This window comes from Microtus pennsylvanicus, chromosome 9 (assembly GCF_037038515.1).
Source record: "Microtus pennsylvanicus isolate mMicPen1 chromosome 9, mMicPen1.hap1, whole genome shotgun sequence".
Lineage (NCBI taxonomy): Eukaryota > Metazoa > Chordata > Mammalia > Rodentia > Cricetidae > Microtus > Microtus pennsylvanicus.
In genome coordinates this window covers 4,703,571-4,725,068 of record NC_134587.1, presented here as the reverse complement: position 1 = coordinate 4,725,068, position 21,498 = coordinate 4,703,571, and the positions used below count along the sequence as shown (strand labels likewise).

At 40.6% G+C, this 21,498-nt stretch overlaps 1 protein-coding gene across 2 annotated transcripts in view; it reads right to left on the bottom strand.

The window, feature by feature from the left end:
• Nucleotides 1-21,498, bottom strand: part of Cerkl (CERK like autophagy regulator) — a 91,988-nt gene that overhangs the window by 896 nt on the left and 69,594 nt on the right. The window contains exons 5-12 of one of the 2 annotated variants that reach the window (XM_075984761.1): nucleotides 19,295-19,437; nucleotides 10,464-10,538; nucleotides 9,583-9,760; nucleotides 9,449-9,508; nucleotides 8,705-8,730; nucleotides 8,511-8,619; nucleotides 6,184-6,280; nucleotides 710-888 (exon numbers count right to left, since the gene is read on the bottom strand). In XM_075984761.1, the coding sequence (XP_075840876.1) occupies nucleotides 710-888; nucleotides 6,184-6,280; nucleotides 8,511-8,619; nucleotides 8,705-8,730; nucleotides 9,449-9,508; nucleotides 9,583-9,760; nucleotides 10,464-10,538; nucleotides 19,295-19,437 (867 nt within the window). The remainder of the gene's footprint in view (nucleotides 1-709; nucleotides 889-6,183; nucleotides 6,281-8,510; nucleotides 8,620-8,704; nucleotides 8,731-9,448; nucleotides 9,509-9,582; nucleotides 9,761-10,463; nucleotides 10,539-19,294; nucleotides 19,438-21,498) is intronic. The other variant, XM_075984763.1, reaches the window with a different exon arrangement.

The window sequence follows — 21,498 nt, the reverse complement described above, 5'->3', positions numbered from 1 at the left end:
TTTACCTGCAGCTGTTATTTTCCACAAACCTCATGTGTGTGGTACATAGAGCACAGGTGAACAACACAAAAGCCTACATTCAAAGCAGGACCACAGCCAGCAAGCTGAAGGACCAAAACATAATCTGTGACCATTCCAGAACCTTCGTGATCACCTTTCCTTCCTGGTCTTCTCCAGCATTTCTGTGAAGAGCCAGTTGTTTGAGAACACCCCAACATCAGCCTGCAAAAAGCCATAAGGCTTGCTAGGATAGAGTGTGGGTTCCTATCCATCACATCCCTCTTGTCAATATGTACTATGAGGCTAATGCTTTGCCAAACTTGACAAAAGCCCCCATTATTTTATATGCTGACTTGAATTTAAAAAGGACTTGATTAAAAAGCAATATTCAACAGTATTATAGTATTTCAACCCATTTGGGGAAGAGGGCTAGAAACTATGGAACGGTATTGTTTTCAAAAGGCTTAAGACTACCCTCTAAGTTAAGGAATGTAAACTGTAACCAAATTATTTGTATAGCTCATGCAAAATAATGATTTGCGATGCTGGTACAAAATACTCCTATTTGTATTTATCGAAGGGTATGCATGTCTTTTTACAGTTTGCTAACTTATTAGTTTGTAATCAATTTGGACAGTTAAGAGGAAGAATCCCCGTCTTCTGTTACATCTGCTATGCCACACAGAGACGGTGAAGCAGTCTGGCTTACCTAATGTGGACCTCGGAGGCAGCTTCCATTAAGTCACCATCTACATTCCAAGGAAAAGTGTGTTCTGGAAGAGTTGCTTGGTCCCCACCCTCTTCCTGCTGATTTTGTCCACTGCTATGACTCTTTGGGTGAATTTTCACTTCCTCAATGGTGTAAGTCTCCACAAAAGGAAAGTTGAACTACATAGAAGAAATTAAAATAGTGATGCTTTGTTGTGCCCCTTATGACAAATAAGGTTCACCATCGTAATGACATTTTTATCATTTGGAAACTCTGACCAAGTTGCCCCAGGTTTTCAGGAGAAGAAAAAAACAAACTTTCCAGACTTGATCATCACTACTGTTACAGACAGTTCATACTTGTGAAGGACTTCCAATAATATTGATGGTGTAATTTCAACTTAATGATTGACTTTTCAGTTGACCCCACAGACTTCATTATTACCTTGTTTAGCTAATGTGAAGCAAACTTGAGCATTAAGTTTCACACTTGGAATTTAATGCAGAAGAACCTAAATCTAAACTTATAAAAAGTACATAAGAGAAAGGAAAAAAGGCAATCAAATATGAATTCCCAGGTGTTCATCTGCCAATTTAGCAAATGGACACAAAGCTTAGACAGTTGTGATTAATCGTTCTAGAATGCCACCAGGTAATGTTTATGTTGTGTTTTTTTTTTTTTTTGTTGCCAAAGGAAGTTATCAGGGGTTGTAAAAACAATGAATCCTCATATCTTCTTCTGAACAGGATGAGGTGCGAAGATAACAAGGGTAGGACTTGAATATCAGGGTAGGCAATAGATGAGACTTAGTCCCTCGCAGTCAGCTCTTGGTAACTCATGAAAATGCATAGCCTTCAAAATGAATGATTACACAGTAGCTTCTGTAAGCATGAGGCAGGCATTATCCCCAATGTGGAATATCTAATTAGAGTCATGATGCAAGTAGTCTCAAGATCCAAGCTATAAGTGTTGCTTGGAGTTGAGGTGACCATGGATTTCAATTGGTAACTTGGTACAGTTTAAGCTATGATATGTCCTGAATCTTTGCTCTTTGTGTGTAAACATGGGTTTTGGGGAAAATTCTATAAGTTGATTAAAACAAATTAATAGTATGTTTTGCTTCGTTGAGGTTTATATGCAGAAGGGGGAGGAAGGACTATGTTTATTAAGGGATAATTCCCAAGCCATTGTTTTAAAATCTGAAATGATCATTGATTAGTAACAGTAACTGTATTCCCAATAAAAATTATTTGGTTATCTTAAGTACTTTGAAGAACGCATTTACAAAAAGATTTAGCATAAATTGTGTCCCCTAGTTAAAAATTCATATGTTGAAGTCCTAAACTTGTGGGTCTTTCAGAACATAACAGTCTTTGAAGATAAGGTTTCTAAAGACACAATGACATTAAACACAGATCTATGTGGCAGAGCCTAATCCAGCATGACTTGTGTCCTTGTGAGTGGTGTAAATTTGAATTAATTGGAAAAATACTTGGGATTCTTATGTCCCAAGGGACAGCCGCATGAAAATACAGTCAGAGTTCTTGAGTACTATGCTCCAAAGAGACAATGCCCTCATAAAAAATTAAATCAGCTGATAGTCAGTCTTAGCCCTGGAAGTGTGAGAAATGGTTTATCATGTAATCCATGATGAGGAAATATCGTCTGTCTATTACCACTTGTTAATAAAGAAGCTGATTTTGGCCTATAGCAGGGCAGAAACTGAATGCCAGGAGAAAGAAAGTGGAGTCAGGGAGATGCCATGTAGCTGCTGAAGGAGACAGATGGCACAGCATTACTGGTAGGCCACAACCTCATAGTAAAATATAAAATAATAGAAATGGGTTCATTTAAGACGTAAGAGCTAGCTAGGAATACATCTGGACTGTAAAGGGTAAAAAAAAATAGCCACATAAAGATGGAAAATACAGAGAATCTGGATTATGTATATTGTTTTTTCTTCAAATTTTTTGACTGCAGAAAGACATTTGATTCTGAGGGCAGCTAAGTTAAATCAACATATATATCCTAAAGGTATCTTAACTTCAAAAGTTGAGTCTTAGAATATGTTGCTTTAGAAAAGAGGCCCTGCTTTTGTTTCTACAGAGGATCAAAACTTGTGGATTCCTTCCATACTAATGTGTTTTGATGTGGCAAGACCCTTGAAAGGTCTTCACGAATCCTAAAAATACTTCACCAAAAAACAGCAGGAATCATTTGGAGAAAACTACATCCAAATTCCCAAAATGATTGTTTATAAATATTTGTTTGAATTTAAGAGGGGCTATGATATAGAAGTGAATACTTTACATTGGTATGTATCTTGATTTATTGATACAAATTTAAGGTCAATTTTGTCTTATATATATATTTATATGTATATATATATGTATATATTTCTACTCTTTTTAAAGGTATGTTTATATAGCTCATTTAAAATTTAATGTGTAATTAAAATTATAGGTTAATAGATAGTCATTTATAGTAGCAAAACTTGTTTTCATGTTAGCTAGGTTCTCTAGATTATACAGAGATATATTTCAGTTAGATAGTCTTCAACTCCTCAGAAACCTACAGAATATGGCATTTAAAATGTTTTAAGAACTTAGACTTTTCCTGACAGTGAGACATGTCTGCTTCTGGCAACACCAGTCTACTTCAAGAGGATGATAGTCACCTAAGAGCCTCCTTATGGAGTTTACTAGCCATTTGGGCAAGAAGCTGCTCTTGTCTGCACTGCTTGATGGTATGCTGTATGAACTGGACTTACAGGACCCACAGAAAAGTGACTGCTAAATTTTCCAAAAGATGGGATTGTCCTTCAGGGTTCCTGATTCACAGAGGAAACTGCCAGACATTCTGCAGGATACAGAAGAAAGCAACTGATGAGCTTTGCCAGTACATGGCAGAACAAATCTTCACATTTCCTGCTTCACTGAAAAGTGGGCCGGATACTATGGGCCTATAGGCTGAAGATGGATGCCCCAATGATACAGAACGTTGGGGGACTGTCCAGGCAGTAAGATGTCTCTGTCAATTCTAGAACTTTGAAAGTTGCTTACAATGTACTTCCTGTTTACTTAGGTAATAGTATATCTTTCTCAGATCTTTGATGGAGTTGAAAACTAGATAGTTATAATTATAATAAAAGATAAATTAGATACAAATATTGTAACTATAATTCTTGCTTGATACCTGTTCTGTTATATGTAATTTTACTATGTTAAAGTTAAAACCTTCCTTTTTATCAGACAAAAAAAGGGGAGATGATGTGGGATTCCCCTCTGTATGCTGTGAATATATTTTATTACCATTGGTTAATAAAGAAGCTATTTTGGCCTATGGTAGGGCAGAATATAGCTAGGTGAATGAACTAAACTGAATGCAGGGAGAAAGAAAGTGGAGTCAAGTAGATGCCATGTAGCTACTGAAGGAGAGAGATGCTAAAGCTTTACCAGTAGGCCACAGCCTCAAGGTAAAATCTAAAATAATAGAAATGGGTTTAAGATATAAGAGCTAGCTAGGAATATGCCTGAGTTGTTGGCCAAGCAGTATTAACATAAACATAGTTTTGTGTGATTATTTGGGTCTTGGTAGCCGGAAAATGAAATTGTAGTCTCCTTTTACAGTCCCCATTGAAGAGTTAAGCAGAAGAGCAATCAGCTATTTTAGGAAAACTCCTTAAGGAGGAATTACAAAAGACAAGACAAAGAAACTGAAGATATACAAGAGGTAATTCTAAGTGAAAAGAAGGTTTGAATTAAGAAGACAGAGAAATATAAACATGAGAACCAACAGAAGCAGGCAGGGTAATGTCCTGAGGAGATCAGGGCGGGGTTTCAGACAGCTGCAGCTGTGGGAAGAGTCAAGGTCGCTGTGGGTCTGGGGGCCTGGAGGTTGGTGGAGGGGGCCTTACACACCTTACAGCACAGTGGCCCTGCAGATCTGAAGATAGGCTCAGACTTGAGGACTGAGCACGCAATTGAAATAATGGGAACAAAGAGATCACCCAGGAGATGAGGTCCTAAGAATGTAAAGTTCATTTAGAAGTTTTAAAATCATTCTCCAATGGAGGCCACAGAAACCAAGAAATGTGGGGCGAGAGAAGAGCCAGGAAGAGGGTGCGGTTGAAGGGACCCTGAAGGTTAGTTTTACCCTCCATTTTACTGAGGTGGGAGTTATTATAAAAACTGTGAGGTGATCTTCAGTCTGCTCTACAGCTATTCACAAACATTGATATTCCTACCATGAAAATGTGGCTCAGAGGGTGCAATGCTAAAGCAGTGTAGAATTTGTCTCCTTCCCACACACCAGCCTGCTGCTGATTGATCCTACAGCAGTGAGTCCTACTGTAACTAACACATATGTTGTCTTACATGGAAAAGTTTTTTTTAAACATTACATGCTATTCATATTTCTACATTTGTTTATAATTTATAGAAATCACTATGAATTAAATATGATTATAAATACCATATAAGTGTAATTGTTTATTGTAGTGTGAAATTGAGCTCGGGGGCTGGAGAGATGGCTCAGTTGTTGAGAGTGCTTGCTGCTTTTCCAAAGGACCCAAGTTTGGTTCCTAGTACAAATGTCAGACAGCCCACAACCACCTCTGACTGCAGCTCAAGAAAATTCAACTCCCTCTTGTGGCTTCCACAGGTAGATACAGACACACAGTCTGTGTGTGTGTGTGTGTGTGTGTGTGTGTGTGTGTGAGAGAGAGAGAGAGAGAGAGAGAGAGAGAGAGAGAGAGAGAGAGAGAGAGAGAGAGAGAGAGAATGAATCAGCCTCTGATGGTTAGCTAGATTTACTGTCCTCCTCCTGCCATTGGTCCCCTCCTAACTATATCCAAGCACCATTTATATCCTTCAGAATTTGTCATACCATTGGGTTTTACAGCCACCCCTGTGTACTTTAAGACTCAGGTGGTCATGCTGTGAGCCTGAGAATATAGCTCATCATAGGCACTATTTCTTTTTTAGTCTAACCACTTAAGTGGAAATCTCTCTTCATGCGTTTTGAATATCATCTATAAAATGGGTAAGCACATATCTGCAAACCTATTGTAATCTGTGAATACAAAGCCAGTTGTCAGCAAGTGCCCATAAAACCTAAACATCCCAAGTTTAGGATCTGCTGTTGTGAAACCAAGAAGACAAAACTCTCGAATTTCACTACTTTTCATTCTAAAGAACAGCTTGTGCGTGTGCAATTGTATCCCTCACTTCCTTTGCTTTTCAATGTAATACTAGAATTTCGGTTTTTCTTTTCCCTTGTGCCAAGAAGTATAACCGTATGTCAGAAGAAGCAAATGCATGGCAATGCTGGCATACGCATTTCAAATTTTGAATGAAAGGCTAGGAAAAGAGATTAATGTAGGCAGATGAAAACAGACTTGGTGTTAATATCTGAAGCGTCTTTCTCTCCATAATTATTAGCCTTGCAAAGAAGCAAAAGAAAGATGGCTGTACCTGATTCTTTATGCTGGAGTACCTTTTCAGGTGCTTTACAAATTCTTGTCGAGTGGTGTTCCGTACAACTATGAGAGCCATGCTTCCATTGTTTAACCTGAAATTAAACATCTGCGCTTGAGAACCAAGAAGTTCATCAATGGACTATAACTAAAACCACCCCATAGCATGTTGGCTAACAAATGTGCTCACTAGAGGATACTGACCAATATTTAAAACATTACCATGTTGAACTGACCTAAAAATTTTTAACCACATATTGCTGTGCTCTTGAAGTGAGAGAGCATTTTAGATGACTTTTATTAATCCCTGGGATTTCTTCTCAGCAAAACCTGACTGCAGGGCTCTTTGAAAATCAAACTTTCATACACCTAGTCACATCCAGAAGTAATATTAAATCCACCACAACTATAACTATTTAAGAATTCTAAACGTGAAGCTTTGTACACTTTTTTAAAAAGTGTATTGCAGCATGCTGTATATTCACAAATGATTTGAGATAACCTGCAGGTAGATGTTTTTCTAAAATCCAAACTGTGGTTAAAATGTTTATTTATGAGCAAAAGTTCTGTGTGACATAGAAAACAAAATAAACCACAGTGCCCTGGGTAGAGGAGATGGGGGAACAACAGCTACTACATATGTTCATTCAAGTGATGGAGCATTTTCATCTTGCATATAATCTTCCACCCAATAAGAGAGACTAGAAATCCTAGTGTTGTCTGGGGCCAACATAGCCACCCACAAATGCCTTAGCTTTAGGAGGCATTTTGCAGAAATACTTGCAAACAATTTCATGCTTAATTTCAGTGCAAACACAAAGTTGTCCCAAGAATGACAATGACATTACAGGAAACCATTAAATACATGGAGGTCGGAGCAGTGAAGGCCTCAGAAGTCACCTCACTGTTACTCATCCTGTGTAAGGATGGGCCATTCCCAGTGGGAGGCACACAGTGGCAATCAGAACCGCTAAAAGCAAAGCTCTTAATGGCCGGGTTAAGTAGGGTCCAGCACTCCTACTACCCGCCTTCTGTCTCTTCCCTCTGAAAACAGCAGCAGGGTGCCCATGGCATTGTCTTTCTGGGGCATTTTTCTTAGTTGTGTGATTTTATAGAAAACCATCTTTCTCATTGTGCTACCTGTTTGCATTTGGAAGAGAACTACTTTTGGATTCAAAATGGACATTTGCTTAAAAAAATGTGCAAAGCAAAGAATGCCTCTAATTCTGTGAGGATATCAAATGCCCCATGGCTTATTTCACATAAAATGTAGCTGAGAGTCTCCTATCCACCCTGTTCACATTAAGTGAACCAAAATGTTCTGGTTTCTGACTGAGAGCATCAAGATAACCCAGCCCTATGCCAGTGGAGAATATGTTCATAAGAACTTGGCCATCTCCAGCTCTCATGCTAAGGGCATGCCTAGATTAGAATGGGAGAGCAGAGACATTCACAGGAAACGTCAACATTTAGTATAAGATCCTCAAGGAGGAGTGAAGAGAAAGCAAACAAAGGAGGCAACACACAGGCATGTCAAGAGACCCAAGGGATGCTTTAGCCGGAGGGTTAGAAAGCCAGTGGAGACATGACAGTTTTTACATTTCAAAAATTGTTCACAATCTGTTCTACACATGAATCCTTTAGGAAGATTTAATTATCCTACATAGATAAACTACCTTTGCAATCCATAGTCCCCATTCTTTTAAAAAATTAATATTTTATTCTTTGAGTTTATATGATGTATTTTGATTATTAACCCTGATTTCTTCCCCTAATTTCTCCCAGATCCCCTCCTTACATTCTCACACATCCATGTTGTCTTTCATCTTCCAATAACACACTAAAGTCTAGTTTCTGTTGCCCAGCTCATGAATGTGGGCCCACCCACTAGAGCATGGTCAACTACCAGTGGCAGTGACCATTAAGAAAACTGACTCTCCTTCCTCCCAGAAGCCATCAACAGTTCCTCCCCTCATCATGAGCCCCTCCTTGCACCATGCTAACAATGACTGGCTGGATCTTATACAGATCTTATGCATCAGTGCTCCTGCCCAGAAGACACTTCCTCTCCAATCACCCTCTGACCTCTGGGTCTCACAGTCTTTCCACCCCTCTTCCACAATGGTCCTTGAGCTTTGGTGGGGGTCAGGAGAATGATATGGATGTCTCATTTGTAGCTGAGCACTCCATTCACTGACATTTAGTCTCTGCGCTTTTATCAGAGTCTACATGCTTAACACATTTCTAGCTAGCTAATAGTTAAAGCATTACTAAGGAGGTAATTAGTTATAATATCTAAGCATCAATAGTCCTCAAAGTACTTGCCTGGTGTTGGGGGCAAAGCCCCTGGGTGCCACTGAACACAGACAGGGGATTGCCATGATGCTGATGTTCAAGAACTGCCCTTGGATGGTTTGCCATTGACCAGCACTTTCTAAAGAAATTGGAAGTGGCTGGTTACTTTCTCTCCCCAGGCACTAGGGCTGGGGAGGGCTTCCAGCACATTCTTTCTGACTCACCAGACCCTGGAGATTGCTGAGCATCTCTATAAGTAACAAGAACAAAAACATGTCAGACTTGTGCAAAGCCAGCATCCACTACACATGAGGAGACTACAGAACCCATATAATTTTGCACAAACCATTCCTTAGTATACTATCACTAAATGTACAAATGTGTTACAAGGAGCAATTTCCATTTTTTAATTCCTGGAACTCTTCCTCAGTGCTGCTCTAACATTTAAATTCCATGCTACTCCAAAAATTCGCATAGGGACCAAAACTGTGTTTGCGGCTCATGTTTGTACCCAAAGCCTGAGTCATGATGGGCACTCAAATAAGTGTCAGACGGGCAGATCAGTGGATGACTGATTATCTCGCTGTGATTCTGGAGGAATGGTTGCTTCTGAAGACAGGAGGTAAACTCCATGTTTACTAGAAGATACAGGAGTGTATGATTCTATACTCTTTATTCGAGAAAATAGCCCAAAAGCACAAGTCTAATAAACCACCTAGGTCACTGTAGTTCATTATCTGAAGAGAAATAAAGTGGGGTTCAGGGGTTCAGAACACTGTTCTTGCAGAAGGCACACATTCTGTCCTAGCACCACATGGCCACTCACAATTATCTGTATCTCTGGTCTCCATGGGCACCAGACATGTACATGGTGCATACAGGCATACAGGTGCATACAGCCAAATCATGTGTATGTATTTTACTAAAAATAGAGATGAGTAAAGATATTACACAGAGCTTTTATTTACCTTTCTTGTTCATCCCGAGAGCATCCAGCTGGTAAAAATGATATTTTGCAATCCTCTGGCCTAAATAATAAAATTCATTATTAATAGTTATTGCCATTGGGATATAGAATTTTTGCCACAAGGAAAGCACTTACTGAAGTTTGGCCAAGGCTTTGAGTACAGCAAAGTCTCTCCGCTGACTAGGGGACATCCATCGGTATTTCTCTGCCAGAGCCAAAGTCCTTCCACCAAAGCCGAACATGGCTGAGAACCCAAAGCGAAGAAGCTTGCCAGCAGAGCTGAAGCTGCAGACGTCTACTGACTGTATGTGACCTTGAGAGGTATATTTGGTCCACCAGGGAGTGGTTGAGACAGCAGACATCAGAGAGAATGTTTATTTACTTAAGGAATTATGCCAGGTACCGTACGTCCATAGTTACTTATTTTTGCTCTCCTTCACCTGTCTCTACCATAACAACTGTGAATGCCACTTTCAACTTTTCCAGGTGCTGAGCAAAGAAACTCAAAGTAGTAAATCTTATCTATTTCCCATAAAAGGAGAGGGCGTGTGATGGTGGAGCAGATGCACCAGGAAAACAGAGTCAATATTAGCTTTGCATTGCGTTTATCCGGCTAACTTACGACCTGCAGGTATGCCCTGGTAGTTTTCCTCCTCTGATAATATGCTCTTAGTCCTGAAGTCTTGGAACAGTCAAACAATAGCGCAGGTTATATATGCAAACAGTATGCGTGGACTTTATCCATTGTGTTTTAAAACTGTGATTTTTTTGAACATCATTACAATATTTTTTCCATCAAGATAATAGTAATAAACTTCATGTACTGCTCTTTCCAAAGCATGTAGTTGAACTGAAAAGCAATTTAACTAGACGATGCCTTGCCTTTGAGCTTTAGACAAACATTTCTATGCTTAGAGACAGAGAACATTCCATCCCTGGATAAGACTGACAGAAACACAGCTCCTTATATGAACAAAAGCGTGCTTATTCTACCTGGCCCTCCCTAGAATTCTTACCCATGATAATGTGCATAGTTGAAGTCACCACGTGAGGAATTCCACAAAGAGAATGTGCCAATACATTCGTAGATCCTGCCAAGACAGTTTTAAAACATGGATCATCAGTAGAGTCTGTGTTTTAAATTAACATGTGCTCTTATTACACATAGCCACAAGCATGTAATAGTCAGATGAAAATTAATGGAACTTTATGACAGGAAGTTGATTAAAATAATTATAAATACAGCTTTCCATTCACAGCACAGATGCATGTCAAATGTTTGCAGAACTATCAAATTTCTAAATGATTTAAAAGTTAGGAAAAACTCCTCCACTTGCCCCTCTGACACCTACAACTGGTGGTGACCTGACCCAGTCCCTTACCAGCTGCAATGCTCTGGAGAATGGGCCCCCTGCCTCTCATGGGCAGCCCTGTAGAGTAGACAGGGGTCTGAGCAGGGCATAGCTGGTATTGTGTGGGGATGTGGAGGAGGAAACGATGCCCTCCCCTCTTGCCCCTTCTGCCTTTAGCTGGCAAAGAAGATGACTCCTTTAACAGATGCTGTACTCGTCGGGCAGCACAGTGGAGATGACCCTGTTGATTCGGGCACAGAACAGCCAGTCCCGAGAATGCAAGCATGGGAGACCTAACCCCATCCCTCAGCTGCCATGTGGTGGCATGGGTTGGGGAGAGATACCCATCAATGCCTGGGGCAGGAGGGAGAGCCTGCCCCCACCAGTTGAAACGCTCAGGAGAGCAGTACAACGGAGCTGACCCTGTTGGTGGGGGTGTAAGTGATCCAGCTCCAATGTTGTGAGCAAGGGAGAGCTGTCCACATTACTCCTCTGTCATGTGGCACTATGTGCTGTGGGAAATCCTACAGCCAGTAGTTACCCGCCCACTGGGGCGTGGCCTCTTATACAATTTGTAGAGCATGCATTGGGCTTCTTTTCCGGCTTCAGGATTCTGTTTCTGATCTCCGTTCCAGCAGAGGATTCTGATTTGTGAGTCTACCCCTAAATAAATAACCGTCTATTTCTCAATTCTGAGCTAGTGTGGGATTTCTTTAAAGCCTCCTTCTTCAATCACGGGTAGAGGCGAGATATCTTTCCCCCTCCCTCCAGTCTATCAAAGCCCGAGGCAGGTAAAAGAGCTGACTCTGGGGTCTTAAGAGCAGGAGAGCTGTTTCTGCCCCTCATCAGCTGCAACACCTAACAGAGCAGCCCCTACACCTCTCCTGGGTAACCGCAGAGAGGTCCCCTAAGGTGTAGGTGTGGGAGATCCTGTCCTGAGGACTTGAAAGTGAGAGGAATGGCCCCAGGCCTTGTTCGTTGCTCAGGGGTGATCTAGCCAGGGATATCTGTCTGAGAAGATGGGAGAGCTGGCAGGCTGACCAACCCTGCAACTACCCAGGTCCAGAACCAGGGTTAGGTGCTGGCCCAGCCCAACACACACCCCATCTATGAACGCCTGGAGCACGGGATTGGGGTAGGGGTGGGGCCTGCTGTAGACCCAGGGCTGCACAGTCTCCATTACATAGGGCATCAACGGGACATTCAGGAAGAGTTCCAGCAGGAGCCCAGTGTTGATGGTACGGCAGAGACCAGGGGCCTCAAAATAGACCAGTGATTCTGTGGGTTAAATGCCTGCATGTGAAAATCTATGGAAAAAGGGGGTTTAAAAATAAAAGTTAGAAAATACCACAAAATATTAGAAAATTGAACTGGGTATATCAGTCCAGTAGTAAAGTGCTTGCTACCATATATAAGGTCTGTATTCCCTCCATGGTACCACAAATTAGAGAATAGTTCACTGACTTATAACTATTTTGATGAAGATATTTATATTCTCTCAAAATTACAACTATATAGAAGCTTACTCCATTCAACTTTACCGAATAAGCCTTTAGCTTCTATATAAAACTGGGCGGTAGCAGCAGAAGAATGTCTGTATGAGCAAAGACGAGCACATAGATAAATAAGAAAAAAATCAGTCATTAAAAAATACGTCATCATTGTAAACTCTGACAGGCATGTTCAAAATACATTCTGTGAAAATTAGAGGGAAATTCTCACTTCAAATAGGTTTCCTTTCATATCTGAGACAAAAACTGTTCCACGTGAAGAAAATATTTAACTTGATTATTATCCTCTAAAAATGTGTACACAGAATATAATTTCTGATTTTCATAATTATTTGGATAATTCAAAATACTCTAGGATTCTTCCATCTACCCACAGAAGGGGAAAGCTCCCCAGTGAAGGCCCTGTGATGTTTCTGTATGATCCAAATCATACACGCTTGCTTCCAAAGGGGGAAGGAACAAATCCTCATCTCCAGGCTTCATACACGCTTGCTTCCAAAGGGGGAAGGAACAAATCCTCATCTCCAGGCTGGTAAGGGCATTAGAAAGTATGGGAAGAGGTTGAATTGGGCAACAGGTAGGTAGAAGTGAATTTTCTCCAAGAACTGTGCAGCCTGGGCCTGTTGTACACTCATCACCGAGCCAGGGCATTTCTGTGACCATGAGCAAGGGCTCCAGCTGTGTCACCTGCGACTATGTCCTTGGGTGTTCATTGGCAGAAGCTGCAGAATCTCTACGACTACTACCGTCAAAGAAGATGTCGTCAAAATAAGCCTTATGCCACTCAGCATTGAACAACAGTAAGCACATTTTATTTACTAATGAACAATAAGCATGACTAAATCAGAACTCTAGCCACAACAACGCAAGCACCACCAAAGTTCAACTTACTGACTCCTAACATCATTCTGACTGAGTGACAGAAACCAAGATACATTCTGATTCTAATTACTTAAAATGTGGCAACTGACTGTTTACTGACTGGTGCTCACTGGGAACAGAAAAAAATATCCATCTCACCAGTTCTATTCATAATCATCCTAAGAGCTTTGTTCTGAACAGTTAGTCAAGAGGGCTATATAAAGAAACTGGAAAGGAAGGAGTTAAATTGTCACTGGTGTAAATAACATGATCACTTGGAAAACCCCAAAGACTTTGACTTCAGTAAGGTTGCAGGAAACAAAATTTATATATATACATACACACACACACACACATATATACATATATATGTGTGTGTGTATGTACATACATATAGTGTTTTTATTTACTTATAGCAAAATGTCATAAATAAATCAAGACAATAAAGCCATCTGCAAATACTACCAAAGATACTTAGGAGCAAATTTCTCTAAAGAAATAAAGGACTTGAAAACTTAAAGCTATAAACATCAATGAAAGAGGCTGAAGCTGGTATAAAATAAATGCATACATCTCTTGTGTTCACAAACTAGGAGAGATAATCCTGCTAAAATATCCATAGTATCCTAAACAGTCCCTCTCAAAGGATCCAAAGCAATCTCCATGGAAATTACACAGTTTATCACAGAAACAATTAAAAAAAAAAGACCAGACTCCATGTATCTACCAAAATCTTGAGAGAAGAACAAAGCTTGTGGAGGCAACATACACCTTCAAAATCAGCTGTAAAACTAAAGTCATCGAAACAGCATACTGCTGACATTAAAACAGGTATACTTATCAGCAGAATATAATACAAATACCCTAAATGGAAAACTCCCATACTTATGGTGAACTGATATTCTACAGATTAAACACACACAACAACAAAAGGAAGTTACAGTCACTAAGACTGGACACTTGGTGTCCACGTGCAGAATGAAATCAGACTCTCACATAGCTTGTGCACAAAAGCAACTGACAGTGGATTCGATACTGGCAGAGCTTCAGTGAGAGACAGCAGAGTGGGTGGCTCCGTGCTGCTGTTCGAATCCCCAAAGTACAGGTGATAAGAGCAAAACTGTCCGCATACATTACACCCCACTGAACAGCTTCTGCACACACCAAGAGACTCTCAGTGGAGTTGAAGATAGCCTGGTGATGTGTGACAATGTGGGCAGATGGAGAAACTTGTAGGATATTATGTCAGGTAAAATACAACAGGTATGAAGAAACAGACACTGTAAAAATCTTAGCAGGGAGTAGGTAACCGTGGTGGAGAGATGGAAAGTGTAGAGCCACGCTGGCCAAGGAGGCAAAGTGCAGGTTAGAGAGAATAACACGAGTTCCATTGTAAAATATGCTGACGACAATTAACGTGTAACATACGTGAAAACTACTAAGAGAAGAATCCATTTTCTCACACATAAGAAAATTATAAATACACAAGGGAGTGAATATGGTAATTAGTCCAAATTAGTCATTCCACGATGCCTAGATATTCCAAACATGCTGTACATAGCCATGGACAGCTTTTAGTCAATTTAAAAATAAGTGGGGAAAAGCCACTTAAATCAACCATGCCAGAAATAAACTAACTTAAAAAAATGTGTTTCCCAGGCCCCACTTTAGATATAATGAGTCAGTCTGCAGTTTCTAAGATGCCCAGGTGAATTTTCTAGAGGCGCAGTCTATGAAGAAGCAGTAGCAACATCACCTGGTTCCTAGGTTCCACCCCCGACCTGTGGTATGAATTGAGTGTGTGCCTGAGTGCACAGAGTAGGGAGGTAAGTGTTTTAACAAATGCTCACCATGATTTTTGCACTCTCGGTGTGCAAACAAGTCGTCTAGAAACACTTACTCATGAGACCTTTGGTATGAACTCCCCATGAACTTTTGGAGCTTACTGCCTGGGTGTTATTCACATGATTCATGATGAATCAATTATTCAGAAGGGGAAAATTGTTTTTTTCTTGCTGCATCAGATGTACAGTAAAGGCTTTGGAGAGAAGACACCCTTAGACAGGGGTCTTTAGTATTATTGTTTGCAGTATTGCATGACATCATTTCCTCCATTCCTGAGGTTGAAGAGGGCTGTAAGAGCTATCTTCCAGAAAGGCCTTAAGATACTTAATGGGATTCTGCGACACACAATAGCTAAGGACATGAATCATGACTCAAGAAAGGGAAGACAGCTCCCTATGAGCTTGAAGTGTGATGAGTACTCAAGCAATATCCTTTTGAAATGCCGAAATCAGTTTGCTCCCTGACCTGTCAAGTGGTCCAACCATCCTCCAACGCGGTTGAGTTGTCATAGGAAGCAAGACCACATCATTCATCATCTACTCATCAAGGCGTTACCTTAATCGTTGACTGTGACTTTCTTTAGCACGCTGAAGAAAACACAAAAGTTCATGAGAAGGTGTGCCTGACATTAAAAAATTACAGATAGTATTATTCCCCTCCAGGAATGTGGAGACTATTTGAAAAGATGTCGGCAATAAAGAACACTACACTGTTCACATGAATAGCAGAGGGTAAACATTTTAATTAGCAGGAAACATTATTTTTCTGAACACTACCAGCAACTTTGCCCACCAGCCCCTCCCCCACACCTGCTGAAATGTGCTAAAAACAAAGACCTGGGGTGAGCTGGGGGGGGGGGGCAGCAGTTCTTGAAAGAGAAAGTGAAACCCTTACTGATAAAGTACTAGGCATCATGCACAGAAAAAAAATAAACAAATGAATGAATAAATAAGTAAATAAATAGATAAATAAATGAAAAAATTGTCCTTGGAAGTGCAAGCTCTTCTGCAGAACAATTAACTTAATTAACCAGACAGCATGAATATTCATAAGGCGGTTAATGTTTCCTACATCCAGGCAGATAAATGTGCTGTAATGACTTCCTAGTCAAGCATATCTAAAATTCTCATGGAAGCAGCACCTACACATCGGTTCTTTGCCTTAAATCTAGAAATTAACAGTCCCTCGGCAATATTTTATTCTCCCCAAATTAATTGGAAAGCATGAAATTTATTTATGCAAACTCTACAGGAATCTATGATTCAGAGCCATCAGTGTGTGGATTAAGTCTTGTCTTACAACAACTGGATTGCTTCTCTATTTTTATGTCCTCTCAGGCTTCTCTCGCTATCCCCCATTCCCTTCTAATCGGACTCTGTCTGTATAGTTCCTCAGTGCCAGTTCCCATAGCAACAAACACAATTCCTAATAGCCAGCAGTTCAAATACAGGCTTTCCCACATCGGATACATTTGAGTCTGAGGATAATTCAGCAGCTTAGTCTGTTGGCTCAGTGGAGTAATTTACTAAACACTCTCCCTCTGGGTGTCTCTCTCCAGGAGGCTAATGGCTTCACAGGCAGGCTGTCTCCTCGTGGGCAGCTTGGAAACTTCCTGCCTAGCTCTTGTTCCCATTCTTCATCAAAAGCCCTGACTAGGCATAGCATTCTCGTATTAAACAACCCTTCCAATTAGACAGAATTAGCAAGCCACAACTCCTAGTCAACAGCCAGAGTTTGGCAGCCTGCTGTATCTTCCAAACAAAAAGATCACAACGCCATTCCTGGAAAAAGCCACTGAAAAACGGGCTATTTTCAAATTGTAAATAGGCTTTGAAATGAGGGGAAAAATCCCCAATGCCTCAACATTATGCGTTTGTAAAAATTGGTCACATATGATAGGCATAAAGATAATGACCAATTTTTATAAGCAGCTCCTTTCCATGTAGATCGCACGCTTCTGAGAAGCTGCCCTATGCATTCCTGAGCCGCGGTGGTTAGTGGATGGCCTCAGAGTCAAGTGCTAATGAGAACAGCGGCAGCCTGGGCACACAGGCTGCCAGAAGAGCCCACCAGCTACGAGCAGAACTGCTAAAACGACACTGAAGGGTCAAAACCATCGGCGTGAAACAATGGCCCAAACTGCATCTCCCTCCCTTGCAGTCGAGGCTGCTTTATTATCTTCTTGGAGACCATTATTCCTTTTGGTCTTCCTTTAAACTGTCAGGATGTATTAGAATCTCTCTTCCCCTTTCAATTAGTGGCTTTGTGAAAAACTTTTTACTCTACAAAGGCATTTGGATCTGTTCTGATTTGCTTTTTTTTAAAAATGGTATTTCTATAGGTATCTACTGAATAACATATATACTTGCAAAATCACAGATATGCTTTACAATAATAAAACCCTAAAGCTAATTCCTTAGGGAACCACTTACATGTTGAACACGTAAGGAGAGCTACTGCAATTCTAAATGTCTGGCATGGCATGGTTATTACACAGAACGTTGAATTTTCTTTTAAACACACACTTTTTTGTTTTCATAAGAGAAAATGTATTTTACTGGTTTTGTCTATGATTTTTTAATTGGTTAGTTTTTTGTCAGCTTGACAGAAGCCAGAGTCATTTGGGCAGAGGGAATGTCAACTGAAAGTCTCCAGTCACAATGAGCTGTGGGCATTTTCTTGATTGAGGACGGATGTGAGAGAGGCCAGTTCACCGTATGTAATGTCACCATTGGACAGGTGGGCTGGAGGCTATAACAAAGCAGGCCAGTCCGCAGCATTCCTCCATGGCCTCCGCTTCACTGGCTGCCTCTAGGCTCTTGCCTCAAGTTCCTGCCATGACTTCCTTTCATACTAGACTACAAGCTATACGCTGGCTGAAATAGAACATTTTCTCCTCAGGGTGCTTTTGGTCATGGTGTTTTATCACAGCAATCGAAACTGTAATCTTTTAAAATGAAAAAACTAGCAAATTCCCTCTATTATTGCTCAATGGAATGAGTGAATTATGTACATAACAGCATATTCTTTTCTTAACCATACATTGTTTTACCTTGTTTCTCTTGCTTCAACCTCTGCTTTCTCCACAAGATATTCTGTACCCTGCATCCAAATTAATGCTCTTGAACTATGCTCCATTGCATGGTTTCCCCAATATGAAGCATACCATATCTCTCTTCTGCTTCTCAGGTCAACCTCAGACCCCTTTCTGTGGCATGTCTGCAGAGTGTCCACCAACTGGCCCGCCAGTGCACGATCATCTCCCATCAAAGCCTTCCTTTCTTTGCCTCAAGTGTTCCCAGTGTTCGCCTTTGCTTTAATTACGGTGGAGGCTATAGTTTAAGTGTTCTGTGTATTCACTCAACTTAATAAACATTATGGCACACTCCCTGTGCTAAGGTACCAGGGATATGCTTGGGATAAGAGATGAGGACTGGAAGGAGTTTGCCCTCCAGAACCTCGGTTCTCTTTTCAGGCACAAGCAAGTTCCCTATTAAAGTTAGAGGCGTCCAAGGTTGCACATTTTACCTCACAGGACCCTGTAAACACCGTATGCAGAGTAGCCTGATTTTGAAACTTCTCATCTGGTTCTGGGGGTCATTAGGCCTTTTCATAATGAAATAAAAATTCCACTGATAATTACTTAGGTGTCCATATATCCTTTGAACACCCCAGACTTCATAGTACAGTGATCTTGTAATCACGTGGGTGTTATACAGGATTCCCCTAATAGAGATTAGGAAAAAATATGAGGCCAAAAGATTAAATGTCTTGCCCCAAGTTTTACATTTGCTGTGGAAATGCTGGACGATGCGTGAGGCTGTCTAAGAATTTGTACATTTGAGTATCATTAGGAGGTAGGAAGAGGAATTACAGAAGAGAATATTGTTTGGGTTTGTTTTTGTCAACAGGACACAAGCTAGCACTGTCTTAGAAGAAGGATTCTCCACACCAGATTGGCCTGTAGGCAGGTCTGTGGGATATGAAGTATTTTCACTAATGATATGGATAGTTTAGCCCACTGTGGTTGAAGCCAGCCTTAAAAAGTTGGTACCCAGTTGTAAAGGTAGCTGAAAAAGTCATGGAGAAAAAGCTAGTAGGCAGCATCCTTCTATGTCTCTGCCTCCGTCCTTGCCTTGGCTTCTCTAAGTGATGGGCTATAAACTAGCTGTAAGATGAAATGAGCCCTTTTCTCCCCAGCTGGGTTTTGGTCATAGCAATAGAAAGCAAACCGGGGGGGGGGGCAATTTAGTGAATCTGTGGGGGGCTACTCCTTGCCTGCTGGTATTAGGCCAAGTGGAAGCTGAGCTCTCGTGGGAGTCAGCAGGTGGTCCATCTCTACACCAGCATCCTTCTGAGCTCTGAGGAGCAGGGCATGGGCGGCTTCACTAGCAGATCCATCTCCACCAACACAGACAATGCTGGGAACACAGAAGCAAGCAGAAGAAAGCTGATTAGTTGATATTGAGGAAATCTAGAATTTAAAACATTTTCTAACCTTACTTACATAGTATATGGGACTGTGTAGTGGATAGGATCACTCAAAATAACCTCAAGCCTTTAGAAAGGGATAAGGAATGACTCGGAAGACACAGCACTACACAGATACAAATACTTTACAAAACCAGACCCTCCACGGTGCTCCATAGACAAAATAGTTACAAGGCTTTAAACAGAGAACATTCCAACTCACATCTAACCAGCATGTGTTTGTTCACATCCAAAGCATGTCAAACCAAGTTTTTGAACTCTCTGTCGGGTTTCAAATTTTTCCCGTGAGATTTCTCAGTGTCTTATGAACTTTGTTAATCCTTATCCATGACTATGTACGTGTTGTGTGTGATCTACAAGGACCATATAAACCCTTCCTTTCAAAAGATATAATTTCGCTTGAAAGAGTTTGATTCTTAGATGCTTAGGATGGCAACCCATGACCACACATGACACCACCACAGGTGTGTAAGAGTCAGAGACGATCTTTCCTTGAGTATTTCCCTGGACAATAAATAAGGAAATGACCCAGGACATGTTGTCATGATACAGATGTTAGGAGACTGCTTTGCAACGAATCCAAATGATAACTATAACAACAGAGCAAGAGTGAAGAAGTGCCATTGTGAATATCAGCTAGTGGCTATGACTGTCTACATATCCAACACTGTTCTCAACTGTTGACTCTCTCTCTGGGTGTTAACTTCCTTAAGTGAGAGCTGCAGACACTAGATATTGACAGCCTCAATTCACAGATCAGGAAGCTAAGGCGTAGAGAGATTAAGTAGATTTCCCGTGGTCACTCACTTTAAGTATCCATACTATCATTCAATAGAACGTTCTAACTTTCTTTTTTCTATGTAAGAAATACAAAGACCGTAGCCTTAAGGGAACTTTACTACTTTGAAATCAATTTGAACCAGAAAAGTCAAGATGAAATAGAATGAGTTAGAAAGGAATGAATATATAGCTCAATAAAAACAAAAATAAAGTACCAGAAATTAACAGATTAAAAAAAAAGGAACACATGTAATGACTCATGTCAACAACTACTAGATCACGGTTAACGCTCACTGTCAACTTGACTGGGTTTAGAATCACAATGGATATACACTTTTGGTCAAGTATGTATTTCTAGGGGAGATGGTGTGGGCAGCACCATCCTATAGGCTGTCGTCCCTGACTGAATACAAATAGAAGTGAGCTAAGAACCAGAATTCATCCTTCTCTGGAAACAATGTGAACCGCAGTCTAACACCCCTGCTGCCCTGCCTTCCCACCATGAAGATGCTACCACCTTCAAACTGTAAGCCAAATCAAACCCTTCCTTCCTTAAGCTGATTTCTTAAAATGCCCAGGTTATTTTACCACAGCAAAGAGGAGAAATGGCTAACCACATTGCTCAGATTACATCACGTATATGACACAAACCCAATGCATGTTTAATATACAAGCACCATGGAACGGGATACTACAGGGAAAGAAAAACATCATCGTTTTGCCATAAGTCACTCTACACTGAAGAGCTACTCGAGTGGCCCCTTTGCATCTGAGAAGTCTTGCTGTTCTCAGGATGAGTAAACTTTGTCACTGGCCTCAGTAGAATGATTCTAGAAAAGTGGAATCAGGGTGTACATTTCTTTCCATTTCTAAAAGAAGAATAACAAAGGACTTTAAGGGACTGCTTGCATATCTTCTATAACAACCAATATTATCTTTGAAATGTTGAATTTCAGGTTGGTTTTTTTTTTTATTTTTGGGGTCAGGGTTTGGCTTTAAAAACACTTACTAGCTCTAACAAATACCAAAGTCAACCTGAGAAAACGTCGGTGCTAGTCATGTAACATCTACATTAGAGTTTATATATCTCATAGTATTATTAACAAAATCATGCTGCTATGTAATCCAGAAAATTAAACACACATACACACAGAGGAAAAGCAAACATTAGTATACTAACAATAACATAAACAGTACAGGTTGTTTTAACC